We start from the raw sequence: 25,963 nt of genomic DNA on the forward strand, positions 1-25,963 counted from the left end.
ATCACCTTTTGGAAAACTTATCTTCCCTGTGCTTACATCCTTACCTGCTTCAGAGTGTTTGCCTTGTACTCATAGGCAAACAGACTGTTCTCATGTTTGCTAAAGTAAAACAGAAGTGATATTCTTAAGAGACCATATAAGTTTGAATAGGCTAAAGAAGGTCTGGCTTTGTGAGACCTTCCATTTCAATCTTCTGTCTGACATTGGGCAAAATATAATCTTACAATCCAGTTCTTGACTTATAAAGCCAAGCAGTGATATTTGTTGTCTTTTGATTAGCTTGTCTGTTCAGCTCTGCCAGGAAAGTATCAAAATACTGTTAGCACACTGTACAGCCTACTAAAATCTCACATTTGGATGGAGCTTACTGTCATATGTGCTTATGTTAAATAAGTCAGACCAACCCCCACGCTATTTCTCCTGGAATGGGGACATGTATACAAAAGATGGCTTGCCAGCTTTCCCCGTCAACTTAAAAACAGCTGATCACTGCCTTCCCCAATCCAGTTTATGCAGCATTTTAAGTCTGGGAAGACAGACAAGCATGATGGGTGGCCTTCAGCCTAACCCACTGAATCCAGCTCTCAACTCTCACTCTGTAAGAAAGGGTTTAGACAGAATGTAACAGGAGTTAATTTAAGCTGTTCCAAGAGTAAATGAATACTGGCACTAAGCCTAATGCTCTTGAGGGGATTGGAGTTCTAGTAGAGAGTGAATCCCTCTTGGAACTTGGCCTAACGCTCTTAAAAGACACTGAGACGTGGAAGTGGACCTTCAGACCTTCAGGCATTAGGGGATATATGTTTACCTTTTTTTTTTTCTTTTTACTTTGTAATGAAACTTAAAAGAAATAAGTTTCTGCCAAACACGATTTCCTAAGAATGACAGGACTCACAAGGGTTTCATTTCATGGTGGTATGTTTTTTGTCTTTTGATGTGACTTTACATTATATTCATTATGCCTAATGAAAGACTAAGAAAAGACTACATTTAAGCATTGTTACATAATTATTCAGTGGGATCTTGAATCTTAAAGAAAAGTTACATTTTAAACATTTCAGAACATTTTATTAGTATTTTCATTTGCTTTTTCAAATTTTCAGCAATGCAAACATCTCTAGTACAAAGTGTGATGTCACCACACATAAACCATTTTTTAAAAAAGCAGGTATGACATCTTGCTAGATGTAATGATTTCTGCTTACAAGAGCATGGAAGAGCAAACTGAGCAGGACAGCACAGGGAGGTGACGTTTTAGTGGTGTAGCATACAGTAGCTGATGACATTTGTCACCACATAATTCATTTTGTCTGGTGAAAGTTTTATTGTATTTACCAGACTGTCAGCATCATTTCTACAGACCACAGAGATCTTTGCTTTCTGTCATAAACCACCCTGCAGTGATACTGCATGGGGTGCAACAGGGCTGTGTCTGACTCACCAGGAGTTTTCTGGCTGTTTAAGGCGTGTGTTCTAGCACTGACAACTGTACCAGCACAGTGACAGCAGCACAGCTGGGAGCAGCAGCAGCAGCTTCGTATTCCATGAGGTGAATTTACTGCAGGAGAGAAGGGGTGCCTGAGGACACTTAACTCGCCCAGCATTGCGTGCTCCCAGCCATATGAGGATAGCTCTCCATTCACACTGCAGCTGTATCTGTTCCAGGCAGGAATGTCATCTGAGGAAAGACAAATGACCTACTTATTTGTTTTTACGTAAAGAAAAACTGAAAATGCCTGTGAGAACAACAAATTAAACATCCTTGCCTTTGCTGTGGTCATGTATCCGACATCAAGGGATCTGGCATTCAGAAATCAAATCTCTCAGCCATCCTTTACAAGATGTTGCCAGCACTCATGAAGTGCTTGCTATTGGCTCACATAGAAAGTAAAGTCCTGTTAAGGTGTTTGCAAAAATACTATGTGTCAAACTGTAAGATTGGGATGGAAAATATTTTGTCTGTCTAGAGGGAAACAGAGATAGGCAATAGGAATTTCCTGCAAATTTTACAGAATAAGTGGGATTTTCCAGTGTGTTTAACAATTGACAGATTTTACTCCTATGTTTTATATTGGGATTAAAAAGGCTTTTTCCATATGAGTTAGTTTCTAGGTCTCTGGGAAAAGGAAAAAGCTTTTGCAACGCACATTAGCACGTGCAGATGGAAACCATTCATCCTGCATGTTGCACTCCTCAGTGATTTCGCAATGAGCAGTCATTTGTGTTCCCCAGAGAAGGTGTTTTTGAAGGGTTTGTATCCTGCTGAGGACTTGAGTCGTGAGATTCTTGAAGATGTCTCAAACACTTCACAGAATGACACTCAGTGAACAACACATGCCAGAAAAAAACTGGATAAATTCTGAAATGCCATTAGTTAAATGACTGAAATGATGTTCTATGAAACTGAATTCATCACTCTGAATTCAGGTCAGGGAAGGAGAGTGAACTAAAATTACTTTGACGGCAGTGATGGATGATCACCTTTAGTCAGTGGACAGAGGGCAAAAAAGCATTTCCATGTTTCAGAGCCCATACCAGAACATTTATAATGTTGACAACACAGCACTGGCTGTCATATCAGAAAGAGCTGGAAGATACAGTTTGCTAAAAGAGACTGAGTACCTTCTGAAGGCCCTCAACCAAAGACCAAAGTAATAGAAAATTGCATGCAGCTGTTCTCTCAGCAGTCTTTCTCCACATTCCCATGGAGTCTCTAGGTGAACTACTCTGATAACAAGGATACCAGTACTGCCAACATATAAATGACATTTAACTTACTCTCTGCTTTACTTCATATAACTTTATCATTAACTCTCAGATGGCCCAATTTTTGAATGTGATCAAGTAACTAATGTTTGAATGTAACCAACCAAGACCTAGACAGCTTTGTTAAAACTATGGCAGTGAAGAAAAAAAAGCACTCTGAAGCATTCATGGTGAGTAGTCGTCCTTTGGCACAAGTGCTACTGCCAACCAAATCATTCTGTAATGCTTCTCAGCTAACACCTCCGCCACGACAATTTCCGTAACTCATCTTCTGTCATCTGTGTTTCACCAGAAACTCTACTCTGCCCTTGAAGAGGATATTCCAAACTTGCACACGCTTTTGTTGTTTCTGATCTGGATCACACACTGAGCGACACATCCATATGGGCCATCAAAGGCTCCTCATGCTCTCAGCAGTGGGAGTCGGCTCTGGGAGACGAGTCCCAGCAGGGAGCGAGGCGAAGCTGAGCTCTGACAGCTCTCACACACGGAGCTGGCCGGGGCACCCTGGGGCTGCCACTTTTCACTCCCTACTGCACAGCCAGGCCTTCCGTGCCCCCTGCCCTGGCACAGCCCAACACCTGGCCCTGCCCTGCCCACCAGTCCCCGCCTGGAAGGGGGCCCTGCCGCCTGCCCTCACCTGGGGGTCTCCCCGGCCCGGGACGGAGGGAGGGGCGCACTCCGCCTGCGTTACAGAAGCAGGGCATGGATTAGGTTGGAAAAGACTTCTGGGATCATCGAATCCAACCTGTGGCCCAACACTGCCATGTCAACCAGGCCACAGCACTGAGTGCCACGTCTAGTCTTTCCTTAAACACCACCAACTCCCTGGGCAGCCCATTCCAACATCTAACCACCCTTGCTGGGAAGAAATTCCTCCCAATGCCCAACCTAAACCTCCTCTGGCGCAGCTTGAGACTGTGTCCTCTCGCGCTGTCTGTCGTTTGCTGCCTGGGAGTAGAGCCAACCCCGCCTGGCTACACCCTCCTTTCAGGTTACCTCTGCCAGCTCCGTGCCCTCCGGTAGCGCGGGTGGCGTCGCTCCCGCTGCCGGAGCGGGGCCCGGGCGATCCCGGCGGCACCGGCCCGGAGCTGCCCCCGCCCCGCGGCCTCGGGCCCGCCACTGCGCGTGCGCGGCGCTGCCGCCGCGGCGCTTTCCGGGAAGATGTCGGCGGCGTGGAGAGCGGCGGCGGCGGCCGCCCGAGCCCCGCTGCGGGGGCGGCTCGCCGGGATGCGGCCCCCGCGCAGCCAGCGCCGCCCGTCCGCATGGGGGGCCGCCGCCGCTGCTCTGGTCGGGGGAGGCTGCCTGGCGGCGTGTTACAGCGGGCGGCCGCGCGTCTTCCCGACGGTCCTGGCTCAGGTAAGGCAGCAGCATCCCCGCTCCCGGCGGCGGGCAGGGCAGGACAGGGCTGGACGGGCACGGGGGCGGCTGTGGGCGGCCCGCGGACGGGCCGGGGTCCGCGGTGGTCAGACCCGGTGGTGGGGCGGGCACGGGCTGCGGGAGCCCTCCTGGCGCCGGTGGTGTGGCAGGCAGGAGCGTCCCCGGCCCCGGGCTTCGGCGGCGTGCCACTAACGCCGGGCAGCCTCAGCGGCGGGAGAAGGCAGAGTTTGCCTTAGCACGGAGCCTTTCTCCTCTCCCCCTGACAGCCCTGGTCGTGCTGAACGGTGGGGTGGACCTGTGTGCTTTGCACAGACGCACGGCCTGTAGCGAGCTCCGCGCTTTGCTGGTAACTTTCAGGAGAAACTTCCACGATGCCCGTTCTGCGTGTCAGGTGCTGTTAGACAGTCATGCACGTTTTTGTCTCTTAAAAAAAAAATATATATATGTATATATATATATATCTATATATTTCACGGAAGTAGTACTTCCGTAATTCACACTTGTTCTGAAATGCATTACACAGAATTATTTCCTCTTACTATGTCCAGAATGTGTGCCCTGGATACTGAAATGTGGTTTGCCTTGGAGCATCAGGACACTCTCAGAAGGGTGCTCAGGGACAGATCATTATTGTTTATGAAATAGTCTTTGTACACAATTTTCCCGACTTCATCCTTTTCATGGAGGCAGTGAGCTTTTTCCTGTTCTTCCTTCAGATAAGAAGTTTCCTTCTATTAGAGTTGCTGTGTTATTTCAAAGCTGGAAGAGCTAAATGCTTTGTAGACCAGAGGGTTTAAGTGTGATGGAGGAAGAGGTCAGTCTATGCTTGCAGTGCCATTCATCTACTTATATCTAAGAATTTTTGGAAGTATTCAACAGTTTGTATGCTTTGATGTCTTATCTCTTAACAGTGATTAAACAGGCTGAACTACAAGCAGATATATAGCAGCCTTTATTCTTGAGGACAACCTTTATTCCTGAGTCAAAAAAAAAAAATTACTTTTTTAATACTTTTTTTAAAATATTGTATTCTTCATTGTGGAAAATACTTAAGTTACATCTTCATAGAAAACTCAGTTTTCTAAATATATTATCTAGTAGTCCTGATCCTTGGATCAGGACATGTTAAAACTTTGGACAGCACATGTTCAAACTTTAATTTTCTGTATCCATCTCCTAGCAAGGAAAGCATCCATTACTCGGCAGGTATCTTCCTGAAAATGTATCTCCTTGTTATTCTTACTTTTAATTATGTGAGATTTTAAGCAGCATTGCATTTTAAATGTCCTGTCATTGAGACCAATTTCATATATGCATGGAACTCTTGCTTAAGTAGATGTTTATGTAGGTATATATATAAAGTGTTAGATGTGGGAAGTAATCACTTTTAAAGGGTGTTGAGTGAAGAGGTCTCAGTCTGGTGCTGATGTGTTCTTGTAGAGTGGCTTCCTTGTAATGCATGGACAGTCCAATGAGTACATTTTAATAACTCTCAAGATGCAGTCCAAAAGTCTAGGAATTACTTAATTGATTTGGTTTTGGAGATAGTAAATTGCTGGACTCTTCAAATGTTTATTCAATTTTAACTTTTCAGTTTCCCTATAAAATGATTGTTGGAGAAGCTAATTCTCCATATGTATTGTACTCCGTGTTACTGCAGGTAGTGTACTGAGCTTTTTAAAACTACCTCAGAAATTACCATGCAGATCATAGGTGCTGCAGGTGGATTGTGAAAGCTATGAGGCGTGCTACAAGTCTTTTAGGCAGTTTAGATGCTACTTGTGACTTCTGATTGATAGAAAACAGCCCAGAGTGATACTGCATGGGAACAAGTAGTCACCTTTATTACATATTTTGAACCCATATTTTTCTCAATTCAGAGATTGTGGAATCATGAGATATGAAAATGCTTTACACATTCCCGTAGTGCATAACCTTATTTTCTGTTATTATTCCTTTTCATCGTAACTAATCTTAACCAGCCTTGCATGAGCTTGTGCTGACAAACAACATTGAACTGTTTGTTCCTGTTGTAGTATGCTATGTAGTGGGAATGTTGGCAGCATGGTGTGTGAAATATTACAGGTTAAGGCAAGTATTTGAAATTAAACAGTGTAATTTTCATTATCTTTCTTATAAAGGAATATGTAGTGGAAATGTTTATACTTCTGTATCATCAACAAGGCTTACTGGTTGCTCTTGAGAAATGAGTGAGATTATGGTACAGGGCTTCCCAATTTCCCTTGTTAATGTAGTCTTGACTATTGAATTGCTGGAAAATAGGCTGTAATTATTTAAAATATTTGACAAAGTGACAATGTATCTCCATGCTGTAAAGAACAAATATAATAAGATTTTGTGTTTTTCAGCAGCATTACATTATGTTTAAAAAGTTTTGTCGTTAAAACCAATGTTATGTCTGTGTGTGACTCTGGTGTAAGCATAATTTGAGCCACTGAGTAATTTTCATTCTTGTCCTAAGTTACCATTAGTAACTTCTTTGCACAACGACTTCATTGGAAATACTTCCTGTCTGTTTAGGTTAAGTAGTTGAAGTTGATAACTCTATTTAGATTTTCAGTTTTTCTCACTAAAACTCATCTCTGTCGAAGTAATCAGACATTTTTCAGTTTTTACTTGTTCCAGGCAATTTCAGACAAACAATTTCTAGTGAAGCTGGCAAACAGCATGCCAAAAGTTCTGTAAATTTAGTACATACTTCTTTTTTATTTCTTTCTTCTAAAGCTTTTGAATATTCTAAAATCAAAGACTTGATACCTTTGGCACCTGGTTTCTTAAATCTATTTTTAATTCCTGTCCTTTCTTCCTGCTGGAATGGGTTTAATCCTGCTCATATTGGTTAGGGGCACTTCTGACTTCTGCTCAGATTAAGTGAAATCCAGCCTAACGCAGAATAATCCTGTATGAGTCTTTGCAGAATCAAAGGTCTTTCAGGGTCAGATAACCTGTTTTCTTTTTGTGAGTTGTATGGATAGTTTCTGTTTTATTTTGTAGTGGCATATCTTTGGTTACTGTATTTTAATAGAATTATTTATTCTGACTGACTTTTCAGTACAGGGTTGTTTTTTTTTTAGTTTTGGCCCAGGTTTTTTGTCAACATTTTCACTAACACCTGTTCTTACAATGTACGTTAAGTGGTTAACATCTCAGTAATAAAATGTTCTATATGTAATGTAATAATTCTTAATAAATAATATAATTATTATAATAATATAAATAATAATATTACATAAATGTAATAATTCTTCATAAAACTTTCATGATTTCTGAAGTTTTCATTCTCTATCTTAATTTGCTGACCTACTGTTTAGAAACATATAACTAATAATATGTGGGAGTAAGTCCTTAGTGTTGATTGTAAAACTCTACAAAGATTATTATAGCAAAATGAACACAATATTTTGGAAACTTTTTCTTTATAGGTACCAGGTTTTGGTTCCATCTACACTTGTTATTTACCTGTGAAGCTACACTGACGATACCCAAACCAGATAGTAACCTTTGTTGGAAAAAAAACAGATCAATTTTCATTTTTTAATAAAATGAGCTAATCAGCTTGTATCAAGAGGAGAAAAAAAAAAAGGATTTTGTTCTACCAGTATAACTCAGAATGGGGATTTATGTTGCATTTACTAAAAGTGTTCCTTCTGTTATCCTAACCAACACAGCCAGATCAAAAATGTTCATGCTGCTCTGCACACTGCATTGATATTATATGGGCTGCTTTACTTTTTTAGTAGTGCAATTCAAATGGCACAATGGTATATGGTTTGTAACTGTGATCAGACTTGGAGTATTGTCTCTTGTGCCTTTTTTCTCTCAGAGCATGCAGTTTGCAAGATTGCCCACTCCAACTACATTTGGAACCTTGCAGTGGACTGCAGGTTAGATCTTGGACGCACACAAACTGCAAATGATAAGAAAATTCTGAGAAGCAGCAGGCTGCCAGAGGCAGTATATCCTGCCCCTGCTGAGTTTTTTATGGCCGTGTTTAGGTCACTAGCTTCAGAAAGAATATAATTTGATTTGCCCTTGAAAAGTTGTGATCCCTGCAGCGTGTCACAATTTGCACTGAGTCTAAGTCGCTGTTTTCCAAATGAGACTGACTAGAGTTGTTACTAGCACATATATGAAGCTTTATGTCTGCAAACTCTTGTCTGCTGATAAACATTACCATGTTTCAGCACTCTGGTTTTTGGGGTTGTGGGAGCATTAACTGGTACTTAAATATTTCATACTGCTTACCTGAGGTAAAGAGGAAATCATAACCTACTAACAGAAATTTTTGGGGTCTGTTCTTATTAATACTTTCTGTTACATGGTCGTAGTCTAATTGGTTCTCTTTATTTTACCTTTTCTACTACTGCTGCCTTACATCTGCAAACTTCTTCAGTTATTCCAGATCAGAGGAGACTCAGTTTGTGTTCTGGAGGCCTTAAATACATATGTTGTATTTGAGCATACTGAAAATATTAAGACAGTGCTTATAACAATTAACAAACAATTTGTGTTAATTTGTAAATATTTTAAGTGTCTGAAAATCTAATTATATTTAAAATGCATTTATTGAAACAATTCTGTTTTGGACTGCAATAATTTTTTATTTCAGTTTAAACTGCATTGAATGTTTCATAATTTTTCGAGTGTCAATCGTTCTTAAGCAAAAACGGGAGTGGTGACTTTGTATGTTGCACTACCTACACACTACATGGGAGTGGTGATTCACATGTCACACACATGGGAGTGACAACTTTTTATGTCATAATATGAAAACAGTTATTCTGAGCAACTGGGAGTAGAAAACTTTGAGTGATTAAAACTAGAACTTAGATGTGTTTTCCAGGTCTATATGTGTACCCACAATGAAAATTTATTTTGGAGCTATTGCCTTATACTTTTTAAAAGAAAACAGAATACTGTAAAAGATTCTCCAAATACTTGTTTATTCAGGGGACACTCCCTTGGTTCTGCTGCTGTGGAAAGGTTAAAAAAAAAATAGTATATAAACAAATCCTAGGGCTATGCAGAACTCAGTAACACAGCTCATAGGATAATTTAGGGAGAGTGCATATATTAAATATAACTTACCTTTATAAGGGGTTTAGTAGAAATCTCTGGACTCCCAGACTTGTAAGTTGATATAAAAATATATTTTAAAAGTTTTGTAATCCTACCTGTGTTTTTTGGTGACACTTTCTGATGTGCGCTGTGTCTCCAAAGAGATTGAGTGCTGAAACATAGTTGGTTTCGGCAAATTCCAGTATTTTGTGTATGGCTTTTTCTCAGGCAAAATTTCCAACTCAGATCAATAGAAAATTTTCAAAATAATATCTGCTGTAAGCATGTTACCTGTCTGATATATATTTTCTTGATTGGTAATTTCTGGTGAAAACGTGTAAGCTGCATGTGCTTCCAAAACAATTGTAATCAGTTGCATGCAGGTCAAAACAGCATTTTGTTTAAATCATCTGAATTATTTTCTGCAGAGCAGTAGAAGGAAGACGTGCATAGCTCTGGGATTCTAATTGTTTTTTCAAGCATCCTTAGTAACCAGGATCACTTTGTGACTTAAGTTATGCTTACACTGCTTGTAGGCCACACTTTCTCACTCACGATATTTAAGATTTTTGGTTTGGTTGGTTGATTTGGGTTTTTTTTGTAATACATAGGGTTGTTTAGGAAGCTATGCATAATGAGTGTGTGTGAAAGATTTTTGGCCAGATAAAAATATATAGTTTGAATTCAGTCACCAAATAGAAAAAAAGAGCATATTTATTATACATTGATAATGTTTCCTACAAAGTTACATGTTCGTGCTTTGAATTGTGAGACATTGATGTGTCGTGTTGGAATGGGAATTTTTGTGAGGGTATCTTTGCCTGGTTCATGCTGAGGAAAGAGCATTGCTGTTAAGATGAGGTATCTTGATAAATATAGAATCTGGGATAAAATTGCATAAGGATTTGTAATGATGTATAGAATCGCCTGGAGGGAGGAATGTGGCTCTAAAATAAAACCAGAAAGGATATGTGCAGTCTAATCTAAGAAACATACAAGAAGATTCTTGTGTTTACTCAGTCATCAAAAGGAAAAGGTTGCCTGCTTTTGTTGGAGCAAAAATCCCAGGATAGGTTCTTTTCTCCTAAGTAATATTTTCAAGTGTTTATCTTTAAGTCTTTATTCTAGTAAAATTTATTGGAGAATGCAGATGCACATAGAAAATTACTGGGATGCTCACAAAGTAAAATTAAGCATGTGTAAGTCTGCATCATAATTTTAACATGCTTTTGAAACTTAATGCAAGTACTTGTAATCTACATCAAGCAAGCTGCTCAGTGGTGGCTCGCAGGCCTCAGAATTCTGTTTGTGTGAACTTGACCACATGGTTACATTACTATTTCTTAAAATCTATGTAGTAAGACAATGCCATGTTAAAATAATGAAAATTACCTTTGCTTTTGTGGGTTGGAGCGTCTTTAAACAAGGATTGTTTGTTTATTTCTTTGGGTGTTCAAATCTCCTGCTTTACAACTTCCTTAAAGGAAGGAACAGCTTCCTCAAAATGTTGTCCTTTTGTCTTTTTGCATCTTACCTTGCTGCTGGTTATTGTTCTTGCTGTCTTACGCTGTTGTCAGTGGCAGTACACAGCACAGAGCCAGGCAGTGGTTCCCTGCACAGCCTCAGATTTCTGTTCTGCTTGTAGCATGGTTGGAAAGGTCTTACTGCATCTTCAGGTTGTGTAATTGAACCATCTACAAGATGGAGCCCTTAAATCTTCCTGATGAAGGTTGTGCAAGACTTGTGCAGTTGGATTCAAGGTGCTTTGAACCCCTGGCGTTCCTTTCCAGCAGTGCCCAGCACTGGAGAGATTCCTTATTCAGCTGGGGCAGGCTGCAGGCAGTGCTCTTGCTGGCATGTGGTAGCATCCATCCCTGTGCCAGCTTCTTGGTTTATTTTCCACTGTATCTTTACTGCTGTATTTACTATCTCAATAAATACTACTACAGAAAAAGTTGTCATAGATCATGACAGTCAGCTCAGTAGGTAAATTCATTCAATACTGCCTGTTACTGAACAGGAAATGGGTAGTCTTTTTTTTTATTAAATTATTCAGATACCTGTAGTCTATGGCTATGAAAGAGACAGTTTAACATCATTTATGTGTGTGCCTTCTAACTCAGGTATTTCATGTGAGTATATTCCTATTAATTTTTTCCCTCTACTGGGTATCTTGAAGTAGGTGAAGTAACATAGTTGGTTTCATTCTGAGTTTAAATGACTTGTAACATTCTTGCTCCCAAATTCATCTTCAATGAAGGAGTTTTGGGTATTAGTCTCAAAATATTCTGAAAATAGTGTGTGCTCAAAACCTTTTTTAAGCATTGATAAATATGCAATTAGATTACTAGCTCGGCCTATCCCAATCTTTTTTCTTTAAATATGCTTTGGGATTTCTGAAACTGTTCCTTTGTGCAGCCAATGAGGGTAACCTTAGCTACCTCTTGTTTTATTCTGTATTTCACTGTGTTATGGAAATACTGTATGTATCAGGTATCCATCAAGTAGTCTAAATCAATAACTGGGATATTAAATATATCACAAACATCATTCTCAGCATTAGTGACATACACACATTGTCATGTTATGTGCCTAAAATAGAATGTGGTATAGAGAGTATGGAATCTCTAGGACCATGATGTTATAATTAATTATACCCTTAAATATTACTTATGTATGTGCATTTGTCTTACAATTTTAAAAATATTATATCCTTTTCAGCTTTTTGACTGTGAAACATTTATATCCTTAAGTTCCTGGCTTTGAAAATATTTACATTTATTCCCTTCTCTTTGTGCACGGAGATTCTTTGTGCAGGTGTCTTCATTGATACTAAAACAACATGATGTAAAATGTAATCTTAGAGGTCAAGGTTAAAATTTGACTATATCTTTCATCTGATCTGTCACCTTTTCCTTGAATTCACTCTTGCTATATGACTTCAGTGATTAAATAAAATCTAACTAACATTCCTTCTAGGCACTTTGATACATGTGGACAGATGGGGTGAGTTAAGCTGCATGGTTTTGTGCTTTTAGCTGATGTAGTAAAATGTTAGTGCTTGAGAGTCTTTGGCTGTTTATGTTAATGGACAAACATAAACAGATAAGAAAATAGCTTGCCTGAAAACAAAAAATAGATTGATTAGAAAGAATTGCACAAAATAACATTCTGATTTTTAACAAAATCCCTCAAGAAGAAACTAGCATTTATCTTGGTGATGCAAGACTTTTTCTCCAGTAAATACAGTAGATGGTTTCAACTGTATAGAAACTACAAAGTTTCTTTTTTATTTGGTTTCTTAGGTGGAAGCTCTGTTTGCCTTTTTTTTCTCTAGAAACTTTGAGCTTATTGATAATTACCTTTTTTTTTTTTTTTTTTTGTAAGAAGTGCTCTGTTCTGTGCAGGCAGTAGCAACTGTTTTCCCACTGCTGCTGTTTTGTACTGTTTTCCAAATGCATTTGCTGGGTTAGCATGAGAGATCTGTATTGCACTTACTTGTAGACTTTTGTGTAACGTTGTGGCAGACTGAATATGGTTTTTCCTGGCAAGTGGCTCAGCATTTTGGAAACCTAATCTAGGCAGAAAGAACAAATAACTCAGAATCTAGTTTAAATAATCATCCAAGATAAATGACAGATGGAACTATGTGAAACGTTCGTTCAGAACATATGTAGTAGGATATGGCTCCTTGTTACTTCTTGTTACCCATACAGCTGAAAGACAAGAGAAGAGTCTTGTCAGCTTCAAACACCAGACGTCATTTCAAGTAGTTCCTCAAGGTTTGTGTCCCCTTCAGGGTAGGAGAAATTTCTGGAATGACTGTCTTGCACTCGTGTAGTCTATGAAAAGCACTTATAGCAGATGTAGCTAATAAATATTATAGGTACTGATACTTTCCCTGCTGCTTTGCCAAATCATCAGAAACTCCTTCCTCTGCCTCCGAAAACTGCACAAACTCTAGCACAGATGGAAAAGTTACATGAAATGAAGAAAGTTGGTGTTTCCAAATACTTTTTAATTTATTTTTTTTTAAGTAGACATTATCTTTGATAATGCCTTTTATTGGTGATACTGCCATATTACAATAATCTATTAAGAAATAATGCTGTAATATTAAAACAACATATACCAAGCTACGTATAAAGTTATGTACATATCTGTATGTAATGTAACTTTATACTTTATATATATTAGTAAGGATATGTATGCATTATTTAAAATACAGACTGTGTGACTACAATAATAAAAAATAAATATAAGAATGTGCTAATGGAGAAATGATGGGATTTGTTTTGAACATTTCTAGTCTAAATGGCCAGATATGCTCAGCATTTAAAGGACAAAATCTGCCTGAAGTGCTACCAAAAGCTTCTTCTGGTGGCCCTGTAAGAGGCAGAGGTCTGTGTGCTGCCAGATCAGGCTGGGCTTTGAACTTGACTGCATGGGCTTGATGAGGTGAGACCTTGCCAAGGAGAAAAACACGAAGTTCTGTCATGTTGTATTGCTCACTGTGGTGAAATGGACTTTGTAATTATATTTTATGATCTCACAAATTTGCCAAAATGAACTTTATTTTTCAGTAGAGAAGAGTCTTAATGGTTACGTATTGACCACATTATCTGACAGTCTGCTTCTCGTTTTATAAAACTTTGAAAATTAGAAGATAACAAACCTTAATAGCACAGCTGACAGAATAATTGGTTTGGAAATATAGTACAGCTTCTGTACCAGTCCTCTCTAGGCTTGTTTTTGAAGCAACTGTGGACTTGTCTACTAATTTGGTGTTTTTAATGGCAATGCAAAATCAAAATTATAATTAGAATGGAGACTAAGAAAGTGCTCTTTACTTTATAGCCTTATATTGTTTAAATGCATAGAGACAGTGGTCTCAGTAGCCTGGCATTGTCACAATGAAATGTTTTTTCTTGCTCATTACACTCTAATGACTTTCCCTCGGGTTATAGTTCTTACTTGGAAATGCAGTAAAGCTGATGGATAAAACATCTGGCACCTTTTTTACTGAAAAATACACTTGATAGTCTTAGGCATCAGGGAATATGGTAGTATCACTGCTGTCTTCAGGAATAGGCAAACAATGACAGGCTTCTGCTGAAGATGGGAAACAGCAGGAATAAACATTGTAATCTCCAAAACATGAAAAGCACAGTACACAACACGCAGCAATTTGAAACCAGCATTTCCCAGATCAATTTAGATTATTTTATCCAATGTAAAGCATAATATTAAATCTGTACTGTTTAATATAGAACAAATGAGGAGAATTGATGCTCGACTTAGTTGTTCATCTTACAGATTCACAGAATAAGCTCAGTTGAAAGGGAGTCTGAGGGATCATCAAATCCAAGTCCTGGGCCTGCACAGGACCGTCCCCAAGAGTCACACCATGCCCCTGAAAGTACGGTCCAAACACTTCTTGAGCTCATTCAGGCTTGGTGCTGTGGTTCTTAGATGTTCTTCATGAGATCCATCTCCACTTAAGAGAAGCTTTTCTACTTTTTGTTGTCGTGGTTTAACCCTGTTTGGCATCTACACATCTCAGAGCCTCTCATTCCCTCTCTCCTTGGGGGAGAGAGTCAAAGGAGCAAAGAGGAGAAAACTTGTAGGTTAGAATACAGACAGTGTAACAGGTAAAGCAGAAGCTGTGTGCACGGGCAAAGCAAAATGGGATTTTTTCACCACAGCTCTGCAATGTGTAGATGCTTTTTCTGCGCTTTGACTTGTTTTGTCTGCCATTATCTTCTAATCTTCCACCAGACTATCTGCAGTGCATGCTGCTATTTTTTCTTTACATAAGTGAGAACTTTTTGAGCTCTCTGAACTCTTTTTATTTGAACTGGATGTAGCCAGACATTCCCATATAGAAACTTCTTAACAAAATCTTAAAATATGTTGGGATTCATTTATTATAGTGAAACATGCTCTGTTTTGTCATACACAGTTAAAATGTGTATTGTAGTTTGTCATTCTAGTTAAATCAACTTCTGTATTGTATCAGAGCTGGAGTTTGTTTTTATAGCTTGGTTGTTATTGTTTGTGTGTATTACTGTTGCAGTATTTCTCCTTTTGGGAAAAACCCAATTGTTATTTTTTTCATGTAGAGCTGTAGTTAGCACTTCTGGAAAGAAAGTTGTGCTTGTCTTTTTGAGCTCTTGCCAGGAAATTTCTTGAATAAGAGTACTAAAAATCTAAAAAGTCGTAAGTAGCAGCATTTAGGCTGTGGCCTATGGAAAGGACTTAATGTAGAAAACAAAAATGTCAAAAACTAAAGTACATCTTCTGTTTCTGGACTTAAAAAGAAAATCCATTAAAACTTTAGATTTTAATTTAGCTGAAGAACCATCATGAATGATAGTGTAAAGAGTATAAAATTACTTTTCCTAGAATGCAGTATTTTTTTCTGAATTTATCAATTGTATGTAATGTTCCTACTCAGTCTTCCAGAAAACTACATTGGGAAATTGCTGACATGTATTTTTCCCAACTGCTGTTAAATTTGGAAAATGGCAGTGTCATATTATGAAATGGTTTTACATTGTTATTCTTTAAGATTTGTGTTCTTGTTTCTCTGCAGCCTCAAAATTGAAAAAATGAAGAAAAATCTAAATATTTAGGTGCACCAGAAATGTTGGATGTGTTAATTGAGCAGACTTTGTGTAGCAATAAATACTGTATTATTTATATTAACAGCCCTATCAAAAATAACACACTTGCACTGATAATACACTGTTTGTTTACTGAATGCTTTTCATGGGTGCCTCACTTTATAATCTGCAGTGCTGAGACCCTCGACAGTACTGCTTCTTGAAATGACAGCAATGCAATCAAGATGCATTGTCAGAAATCGTGGAATTGTAATCAGATTCCTTGGTGTAAAACTTTTAAAGGATTGTATGGTGTTCCAGTACAGATGGGTTTTTCTTTGTCGTGTACACGTGTTCTGTCTGGCAGTGGTGGGAGGTACCGCTTCCAGTATCGAAGAGTACTGGTACTGACAGCAAACAAGGAGTGGTTATCCTGGGGGTCTTCACATGGCTGAGTCCTTTGTGGTAGGATTTGTGAGACTGTAGTTGTGGGAGTAATGGGGCATCTTTATTCCTTTTTCATCCCCTGTAGCCTGTGGGTTAGGTTACTCTCCCTCCATAATTTCCAGGAGCAGCAGACTCCATGTGAGGGGCTGCTCTGCCAGCAGGAAGCAAGAGTGCTTCCCTTGCTGAAGCAAATGGGCTGTTCTGGGCTCAGCTTTGAATGCAGAGTTAGAAGGTGATAAGTAATGGAAAGCAGACACAGTGGCTCTGGGCCAGGCTGTGTGGGGATTAAATCTGGATGTGGTATTAATAGGATGGAATGAGACCCTTCCATACGGTTCAGTAGTGTGTGTGTGACTGCGTTTCACCTTGATGAATTCATGTTACATACATCTGGTTCTGGCCATTGGAAATGCCCAGCTGATCTGACTAGACTACTGTAAGTGGATTTAAAATTTGCTTGCAGTTCTTCAAAGTGTATAAGACTTCATGCATTCAGTGTTCCTTGCCATTTTGGAGGTCATGACCGAGCTGTTATCCTGCTGCCTCAGACCTGGAGATTGTAAGTTTCCCGTCACTGCGTGCTCAGGGGATGTTTCTGGCCCATTGAGTGTCCCTGTGAGTGTTTGGCAAAACAAAGTTGGGGGACTCAACATCCTTTATTTGAGCAGCTTCTGTAACTGGGAAGATTGCACACGCTTTTGATCACCACACCGAGCAGTAGAATGTGTCTTTTCTGTTGATAAACTTTGAATAGACAAATGATGAGTTTCTGATGGTGATCACATTATGTTGACATAGCCATGAGACAATAAATAATGCACTTTTAATTGTGGATAGGGTGTTGGTCCTTCAGGCCATAATTTGCAAAGAGCAGAGACCATTAATGGTTTACATAAGAATTTGAAGGTAACATAGCAACACTATGCATAGCATGCCTATGTATCAGTTGAATAATTTTTGTTATTCATAAAATAGGTATCCATGCAATGGGCAGGGACACCTCCTGCTTGACCAGGTTGCTCAAGGCCTTATCCAGCCTGGCCTTGAACACCACCAGGGATGGGGCATCCACAGCTTCTCTGGGCAACCTGTTCCAGTATCTCACCACCCTCACAGTAAAGAATTTCTTCCTAATATCCAGCCTAAATTTCCTCTCAGTCTGTGCCCATTACTCCTTGTCCTATCACTGCAGTTCCTGAGAAGGAATCCCTCTCCAGCTTCCCTGTAGGTCCCCTTCAGGCACTGGAAGGTTGCTATGAGGTCTCCACTAAACCTTCTCTTCTGCAGGCTCAACAGCCCCAACTTTCTCAGCCTGTCGTCACAGGGTAGGTGCTCCAGTCTCCTGTCAACTACATGGCCTCCTCTGGACTTACTCCATCAATTCCAAGTCCTTCCTATGTTGGGGACATCATTACTGTGCTGGTCTCATCAGAGCAGAGGGGCAGACTCCCCTCCCTTATCCTTCTGTCCATGCTGCTTAGGATGCAGGATGCAGTTGACTTCTTGGGATGCACATTTACAGCTCTTGTTGAGTTGTTCATCAACCATACCTCAAGTCCTTCTCCACAGGGCTGTTTTTAATGATGCCTTTTAATACTCCATTGATATCAAATGCTTTGCTGGTATTCATGATGAAACTAAATGGAAGTATTGATGTATAAATACACTTTACGTCAGCGTTTAGACTTTAGAGTCAAGTGTAGGAAGAGCCTTGATGAGTTCTTTGGTGGCATTTGTTACATCACAAGGGGAGAAACTTCACTGAAGTGCCAAGGTGCACTTCTTAATTGTGAAAAACAAGTCTGTAGTAATGGAAGAAAATCTGTAAAAATTGACAACTGCTGTAATCCTGTAGAATTCCTAGCTAGCTATCCACTTAATATCCTGCTCCTTTCCTAATAGTATGCGTTTGCTCCATGTCACTTATTTTCTTGATTTGCTGAGGGCTTATGACCTTCTGAGAGAAAGGGGGAGAGGATTGCTTTCCAGGCAGAAGCAGCTTGAGAAGACCTTAAGTTTGAAAAAAAGAAAAGAGGGAATTTTTGTTACATGGAAATAGTTTAGATATATAAACTTCAACTGTATTTATGTCAGTTGGTTTTTTTAGTGTCTTGTATGTTGAAATAATTGTTAATAACGGGGTTCTCATATACTGCAGCAAAACATATATAAGCTTATGATATCTGAGCTATGAAACTATGAATTGAGATTTTGCTCTCAGAATTAAAGCTCCCCCTTGGTTTTGTTGGTTTTTTTTTTTGTGGTGGTGTGGGAGTGAAGTGTTACAATTTGGTTTTTTCCTAATTCTTCTCCTTATTAGCATAGGAATGAACAGCTGTGTTCATAATGTCAGGCTTGGTGTGGAGTTTTAGTGGCCTTGTTAAAAGCAACAAGGCTGCACCTCAGCAGAATGATAACTGTGCCAGTAATCCCTGGGCATCTGCATTTCTGTACAGAAAACCTCAGACTCTTCTGTAGTACTAAGTTTGCTGCAGAATGGGCAGGAGTTTTTTTTTTAAATTCCTTTTTTTTCCCATTGAAAACAAAACATGTGGTTGTAGTGTGCAAAGTAGGAATACGGTTGTTTTGACAATATTAGTTAGATTTCTACTGCATACAACAGGAATTGAGAAAAGAAGAGGAGAAGTAATTTTTCAGAATAAAAAGAGTCTGAAAGTTGGGATATTAATTATTTAGTCTCAAATCCATGATCTAGATATAGCAAAACACAAAATTCAGTCTGCATCTTTCAGATCAGATAAGTGTGTTATCAACCAATTTACTGTGTGTGCTGACTTATTAAAAAAAAAAAAAAAAAAAAGAAAAGCACTTTCTGGAGTGTTGTCTGTTTTTTCCCCAAGTAAAAATATTTAAGTTCTTGTTGTACTGTTAGTCTGGGATAGAAATATGATTCTTTTGGGGCCAGAGTAAAAGAGAGACACGGAATTTCAAAGGTGCACTATTTCTCAACCAGATCTGGGTACAACTGGGTTCAGCAAATACCCACCACTGAAGAAAAAGCAAATCAGTTTTGAAAGGAAGTGTATCATCTTTTCTCTATCCCCTGTTTACTAAGAACTTCTTGGGAAGGACTATTTTTTTTTCCTGAGACAGTCAGAATAACTATTTCTGAGTAAAAAAAAAATTGTTTTCAGGGACATTTAGAGGATTCTTATGCAGATTACTTGATATTCAAAGTACAGATAGTTCAGTGTAACTCATGTAAGCATCTGTGTAAACCATATTGTTAGTTTAATTTGCTATCTTTAAAACAGTATTAGATTAGCATTGACAAGATAGCAAAATAATTTACCAAGTGCTAAATAGACTTAAAATCCTCCTTAATGGTATAGCCTAAAGTATGCATCTCAGTTGTGTTAAAGATACTAAAGTAAAAATAAAGAGGAGGAGGAAAGGCGTATTTCTGGTGTCAGAGAGGCATGTGGTAAGCTGTTGTATAAAGGGAAGGTAATGGATCTGCTTGGATTCCAGCCAGTGGTGCAGGACACCGGCATTCAGCTGAGGCACATTCCGGGGCATTAAGAGCAATCCCTGAGAGTGCTGAGCCCTCTGAGTAATCCATCTTCCCATGGTCCACTCTGCCAGGGAGCAGGCAGTGGAGGTAATTTCAGTACCAGTGCAACTTGTTGGTAGTCAGTTCTTCCGTTCAGGGCTGTGTTTGTCTTCCAATGCTTGGACATGGATAGAGAGCTCCATTTGAATCTCCTGTGCAGGCACCATTTTTCAGCTTGCTGTTACTTTGAATGGGGTGTTGGATCTTGTCTCTGCTCCCAGTTTCTGGTTGTAAGCAAGCCATCTTAAGAAGATGGCTTTTTATTCAAAGTCTTATAAGCGCTGTTGGAGTTAGTTGCAAAATTAAGTGGTGGTGGGATTGCCTTTTAACCTTTCTGTCATGTTAGCAACTTACTCTGATACTAAAAGTTGTTTTCTGCTTTATAGTAACACTAGAGGAAAAACTGTATAATGCATTTTTCTGAACACAAAGAGGAAGAACAGAAGGAAAAAGGCATTATCCATCAGTGCAAGGCACCTGTATATTTTAACAACTAATGAAGCACCACAGTAAAACTCACACCCCAAACGTGTCCACAATGGGAGTTTGCATCCTCCAACCTTTGAGACTTATCATTCCCATTTTCTCCACCAACCTAGTTTTCCACCTTTTACCGTTTTCTTGGCCTGATAAAAGCAAGATAAATTAGCCAAAAAACTTTGTGTTATGTCTCCTAAAGTATAAACTTTAAAGACACTCAGAGATCTTTGTGCAGGTGGCCTCTGTCTCCTTCCTATGCTCAGATATCCCATTGACAAGCATACACCATTTTGTGAAGTTAATTCCTCCATGGTTGCCTTTGACTATGGGGATTATTTGGCCATTTGTTTTGTAGAATGACCAGAGAGACACTGAAAGTATAGACTTTGTATGTTTGATTGTCTGCAACCTCTTTAAAAATGGTATATTATGAAAGCATGTTACAAAATATAAATATTTATAATGTTATCAGTTTTAATTTTGATTTTTCATGCTAACAGCTATGATTACTTTTCATTGTTCTTGAAAAGTTCTTTTGTAGCAAGACCTTTCAGATAGATATTTTATGTCAAGCTGGTTGAGATTGTCTAAGTATATCATTATGCCCAAGGTAACTGTGACCTACACTTTGTTGAGGTGTCATGCCTTGAAAATATAAAATGACCTGCATTTCCAGTATGGGTATTTATATTCACTTTTTAAAAGCTTAGTGGCCAAAATCTATTTTAAAAATAACTTGTTTTTCTGATGTGTTGATAGCAATTAATCCTTATTCAAAGATGCACTCTAATAAGTTAAGCTTCTTAAATTAAACTGATCTGCCTTTCACCTCTCCTGCCTTCTTAGAAAATCTTCCTACTTTGAGTGCTACATAATATTGTTTATTATGGTGGATGCAAAGAACTAGAAATACTGGAGAGTGGAAAGTATAAAGGAAGGGAAGGCACTTTCCTTCTCTTGCACTGGGAGTGTAGTACACTGATATCTGTCCTCCTCCACTCCCACAGCCTTTCTTAAAAAGAAGCCAAGGTTCAAAAAGTTGTGTTTAATTTGATGCTGTCATTTAACATTCTCTGTGGATCTGGAACAAAGCTATTTATGCGTGGGATCTAAATAGTCATTCACAGCTGCTGCCAGCTTATACCCTGGTGATCTTTATAGCTCCTCATCCTCACACTGGAAAGACTTCTTTTAGAGATAATATTTGAAGAGCACTGTGTTTCTTGGTTAGAGCCCTTGTCCAACCCTGTTCATGTTTCACACATTTAGAACTGGCATTAAGATCATCTGTGTTAAATATAGGGAGCCATAAGCACTTGAGAAGACAAAGAGTCTTTAAGAACAACTAGATGTAATTGAGCAATAGTAGTGTGAAATGGTATCAAATAGGCCTTAGAATAGATAGTCTGTTGTGCCAACAGGAGAGTTGTGCTTCATTTTTGGCGAATGTCTCTGATTCTAAAAAGAGGCATTTCTTAAACTTATAATTGAACTGCTTTGTCTAAGCTGTGTAGCTGTTCTTTTTTAGTAAATTTTACTGAGCTTTCCCAAGCATTAAGTGTGTTGGGTGTCTAAAGAGAAATTAATATGAAGCTGAACCAGAGGCTGTAGTGTTTACATTAAAACAAAAAAAAAAAAAATTGTAACACTGAGAAATAGCTTTATCAACTATGTTATCTGTTCATTCAAAATCCTATCAATATAAAGATAAGAAAATAAATATCCACATCTTATGTTGATGCTCTTGTGTAGAGTAGAATGGGATACTGGCCCAGTGGTAGTTCTGACCCACTGTTGGACAACCCTCTCAGGCACATGATGTGACTGCTGGGGATGGTGCTGTGCAGGGCCAGGAGCTGGAGATGATGAGTCTTGAGGGTCCCTTCCAACTGAGCTTATTCTGGGATTAAGTCTTCCCAGGTAAGAATTTTCTGATTCTTTCTTCCAGTTCACTTTTATATCATCTTCCTCTTGCTTCTAAAGAGTAATCTCAGCCACCTTATTTCCACTTTGAGCTTCCAGTCTCTCTTGGTGCATTTTGAATTACACGAGTATCTATTTGAGGAAGAATTGAGATTTGTATCCCATTTTGAAACTAAAAAATATTTATGAAAAATTATTTACAATGGACTAATTTTCTTTCTGCAGTAAGTAGTATACCTTAAAGAGTCAAAATATATGCTTCAAGGTGTCCATGCACAACTAAGTAAAGCAATCAACTTTTTAAAAATTCTTGCACCTAATTTGTACAGATAATGCTGTACCAACCTGAATGTAGCATTATGTGATTTACATAGTAAAATATACAGATCCCTAAACTGCAAACTTCTTTTATGTTGTAATGAATAGTGAGCAGATTATGTCATAGTAGATAGGTGCAAAATGTTAAATATAGGTAATGAAAATACACACAAGATATAATTTGGAAAGGAATGTTATTTTTTAACACTGAAAATAATTACATACATACTGTTTAGTTGCCTTCTGTAATTCATGAGGGCTTTTAAGCTACTGAGTTAAAGATAACTTGGACTTCCCTAAATAGACATTTTAATGATTAGCTTAAAGCCATTTTCTTTCAAGGAATTAGTATTTAGACATAACATTAGCTATGGGGGTAATTAACAGGTTTAGAATAATTAATTAATAACATTTCAAGGACTGTAAATTGCATTGCCTAATATCAATTGTTAAAGGCTTCTTTAAAGGTTTTCCCTAATTAAAATGCTAAATTGATTTTATTTAATGAACAGGATATGGAAAAAAATTGCTGTAATTTCTTTGTAGGCTCCATTAGACTTGACTCTTCATTGAAATCCTGGGTTAACTAAGCAGACACATTAGACACTCAAAAAATCTCATTTGGTATTGCTTATTTTAAAACCTCTGAAATTTCAGTTTATTTTTATTACATTTGCGTGGTTTTATAAGAAATAAATTCTTTATAGTGTGTACTGCTGGAGAGAAGAGGAAGGAGAGAGAGATGGGCTTTTGAGTTCAGTTTTGTGCCAAAACCAGTTCCTCAAGAGTGGAAAAAAAGCTCTTTAACTGAGAAACAACATATTTCATGATTGCCTCTTGGCTGGCATATTTCATTGATATTCGAATTGGACTAAGTTGATAACATCGATATCTGAGAAAAACTAGAAACTAGAAACACAACATATTATAAGAATGCTCATTGTACTGTCATCATCTGGACATTGCTAGCTGATGTGGGAGTGGCATCTGAAAGCTTCTGATATTTGAAGTGGAAAAATAATAGCTTAGAAAAACTTGATTGAAGGTTACTTGAAGAAAAATTGATTTAATATGTGGTTGCTAAATTGACATGTGACCTAGGAAGTTAAGAGATGTCAAACAGCAACACTACAGTGAAAGAACTGGGCAATGCTTCATTTAAATAATGCTTTCAGATGCTGTCATACATACAGATTGTAATCAAAATGACTATTTTATCTAAAGCTCTGGTAGAAACCATGAGAATCTGTATTTTATCAGTAAATTGCTCTGGTTATTGCTCAGCCCAGCTAACTGTCTTCCTTTGTATACTTTCTTCTAATCAGAGAGAAAACAAAACTCTGACCCAGTGATGGCCAACATTGTGTAGCAGGAGCTGTCACACGCTGGTGTTTCACCAGAGAAGTGAGTTTTATGCTGCCTGCCTGAATGAGGTGCTTTGGTTGTGAGACGTGAATATTGTTGGGTATGGCAGGGTCTTGAGTCTTTGTTTGAGACCCCTCTTTCCCAGCCCTAAAGATGTACTGATCATTTGAAGTTGGTTCATTTGTAGAATATTTTTAGTTTCTATGTATAAATGTATTAAATGACAAGGGTTTTTTTAAATCTTTTAAAGATTGTCTTGCTTCTAAAAAAAGGGTGAGTTTGTGCTATGTCATACGTGTTTTTACTTCAGGAATAAAATAAAACTTCTTGCTTTTCTTGAATGACTGTGTCCATATGGGTCCATACTTGATGCCTGCATCTTAAAAAGGATAAGGCTTGATGATGACTAACATTTTATTAGCATTGTTATGTGATGTGATGGCATGTAGCAGTTGTGAGAGAAGATACTGTTCTCTGACATGCTAATCCTGTGTTATGCTGGGCCATTCACAGACCATTCACATAGTCTTCCTTACTTATCATTGATCTTCTGTGTCAGATCTTCTGCCTGTGATCATTCTTTACTTTAAATCCATATTTAAATATACAGAATGTGGAATTTGTGAGTAATGTGATGCCCAGGAAGGATTAACACAGCAGTTTTGGTTCTTCTTGATCTGGGTTTTCATCTTAGTAATTGATTCACTTTTTAGACCAGACTGTCAAATTTCGTTTCCTAGTTTTTCACATGAATTCACTAATAATTGCAGACTTTCCTGACATCACCTCTAAAATTATGCATTAAAGTATAGTGGTTCTTATCAGGTTTGTGTGTATTTAGATATCCCCAAACCTATGTTGTTTTTACAATCATTTGTTCTGCTTCACTCTCCTAGCAACACTCAGTGAATTTAACTGGAATCTGTGTAGTTGCTTTGTAATAAATATCTGTGCTCTTACTGCGTTAGAAGACATGTTAGAAGTATTTTCTTTGTAAGAATTCATTTATGAAAATACTAATTTTCATTGGAGCACATGCCTCTTTCAGTACCTTTCAATAACTATGTAGGTTGTTTTCTTAAGCTGTTAGTAACTTAGGTAATTTAAATAAAGATTAATATATAGGTGCTTTTATTTTAACCATGAGTAAAATTATAGTGCTTTTAACTGATCTGTCAGAAAGATGGCCAAAACTGGTGTGGCATGTCATTCCAGGAAACAAGCAGAAGCATTGATCTGTCATGTTGTGTTGTGTGTGCTTGGGGAACAAAGATCTTGGCCAAGATCTTTCTTATAATGAACATAGAAAATTAAAGGGGGGGTTGTACTTATGTTCTGGAATTCGAGTGGAGGATGTGTTAGTGTTTGAGTGTTGTGTCAGTTGGGTTTCTTCTACTGTGGTTTTTTTTAATGCAGTGACTTTTCTTTGTTTTTCTCATAGGAAGCAGTTCTAGTCATTCAAATCTTTTCTTATTGACAAGAAAGACCTGCATTTGATAAGTAAATGTTAAAGTTAGATGTGGAGATTTCAGGGGACTTAACCAAATTGCTTGTCACTAAAGGCATATTTAATTTTACTAGCAACATTGTTAGGTATTTGTAAATTTTGCACATGCAATAGTATACATAGATAATTTAAAAATATAAATATTTAAAATATAAAAGTTATTGTTGTACAAATGTAGAAAATGTTATTGCTAAGGTACCAAGGGTAAGTATCATTGATTAGTAAGTTTAAACAAAGCTGTGGAGCAGACCGAAAAGTAAGTGGTATGGATAGTAAAATAATAGCAGAGTTAAGGTCTGTAATTCTTTCATGGATTAGATACATGATATTTTGCTGGCATTAAGTTCAAAAACCTGTTCCTTTACTATTTGTAATTTGACTTCAGTCACGCTTGGACTTGCTGACAGCTATTTACTAAAAGTCTGCCTTTGCAAAAGACTGGTACCTTGCTGTGTAGCAATAAAAATATTGACATACCAGCTGCAAGAACTGTTTTTTGGATGTGTTAATATATAAGCA

At 38.3% G+C, this 25,963-nt stretch overlaps 1 protein-coding gene across 1 annotated transcript in view; it reads left to right on the forward strand.

Annotated features, from left to right (window-relative positions):
* The first annotated feature begins 3,915 nt into the window (after positions 1–3,915).
* Positions 3,916–25,963, forward strand: part of MICU2 (mitochondrial calcium uptake 2) — a 133,810-nt gene continuing 111,762 nt past the window's right edge. Inside the window, exon 1 of the mRNA XM_064409234.1 lies at positions 3,916–4,125. Coding sequence (XP_064265304.1) covers positions 3,931–4,125 — 195 coding nt within the window. The 5' untranslated portion in view covers positions 3,916–3,930. The remainder of the gene's footprint in view (positions 4,126–25,963) is intronic.

This window comes from Passer domesticus, chromosome 2 (assembly GCF_036417665.1).
Source record: "Passer domesticus isolate bPasDom1 chromosome 2, bPasDom1.hap1, whole genome shotgun sequence".
In the NCBI taxonomy this organism is placed as follows: Eukaryota; Metazoa; Chordata; class Aves; order Passeriformes; family Passeridae; genus Passer; species Passer domesticus.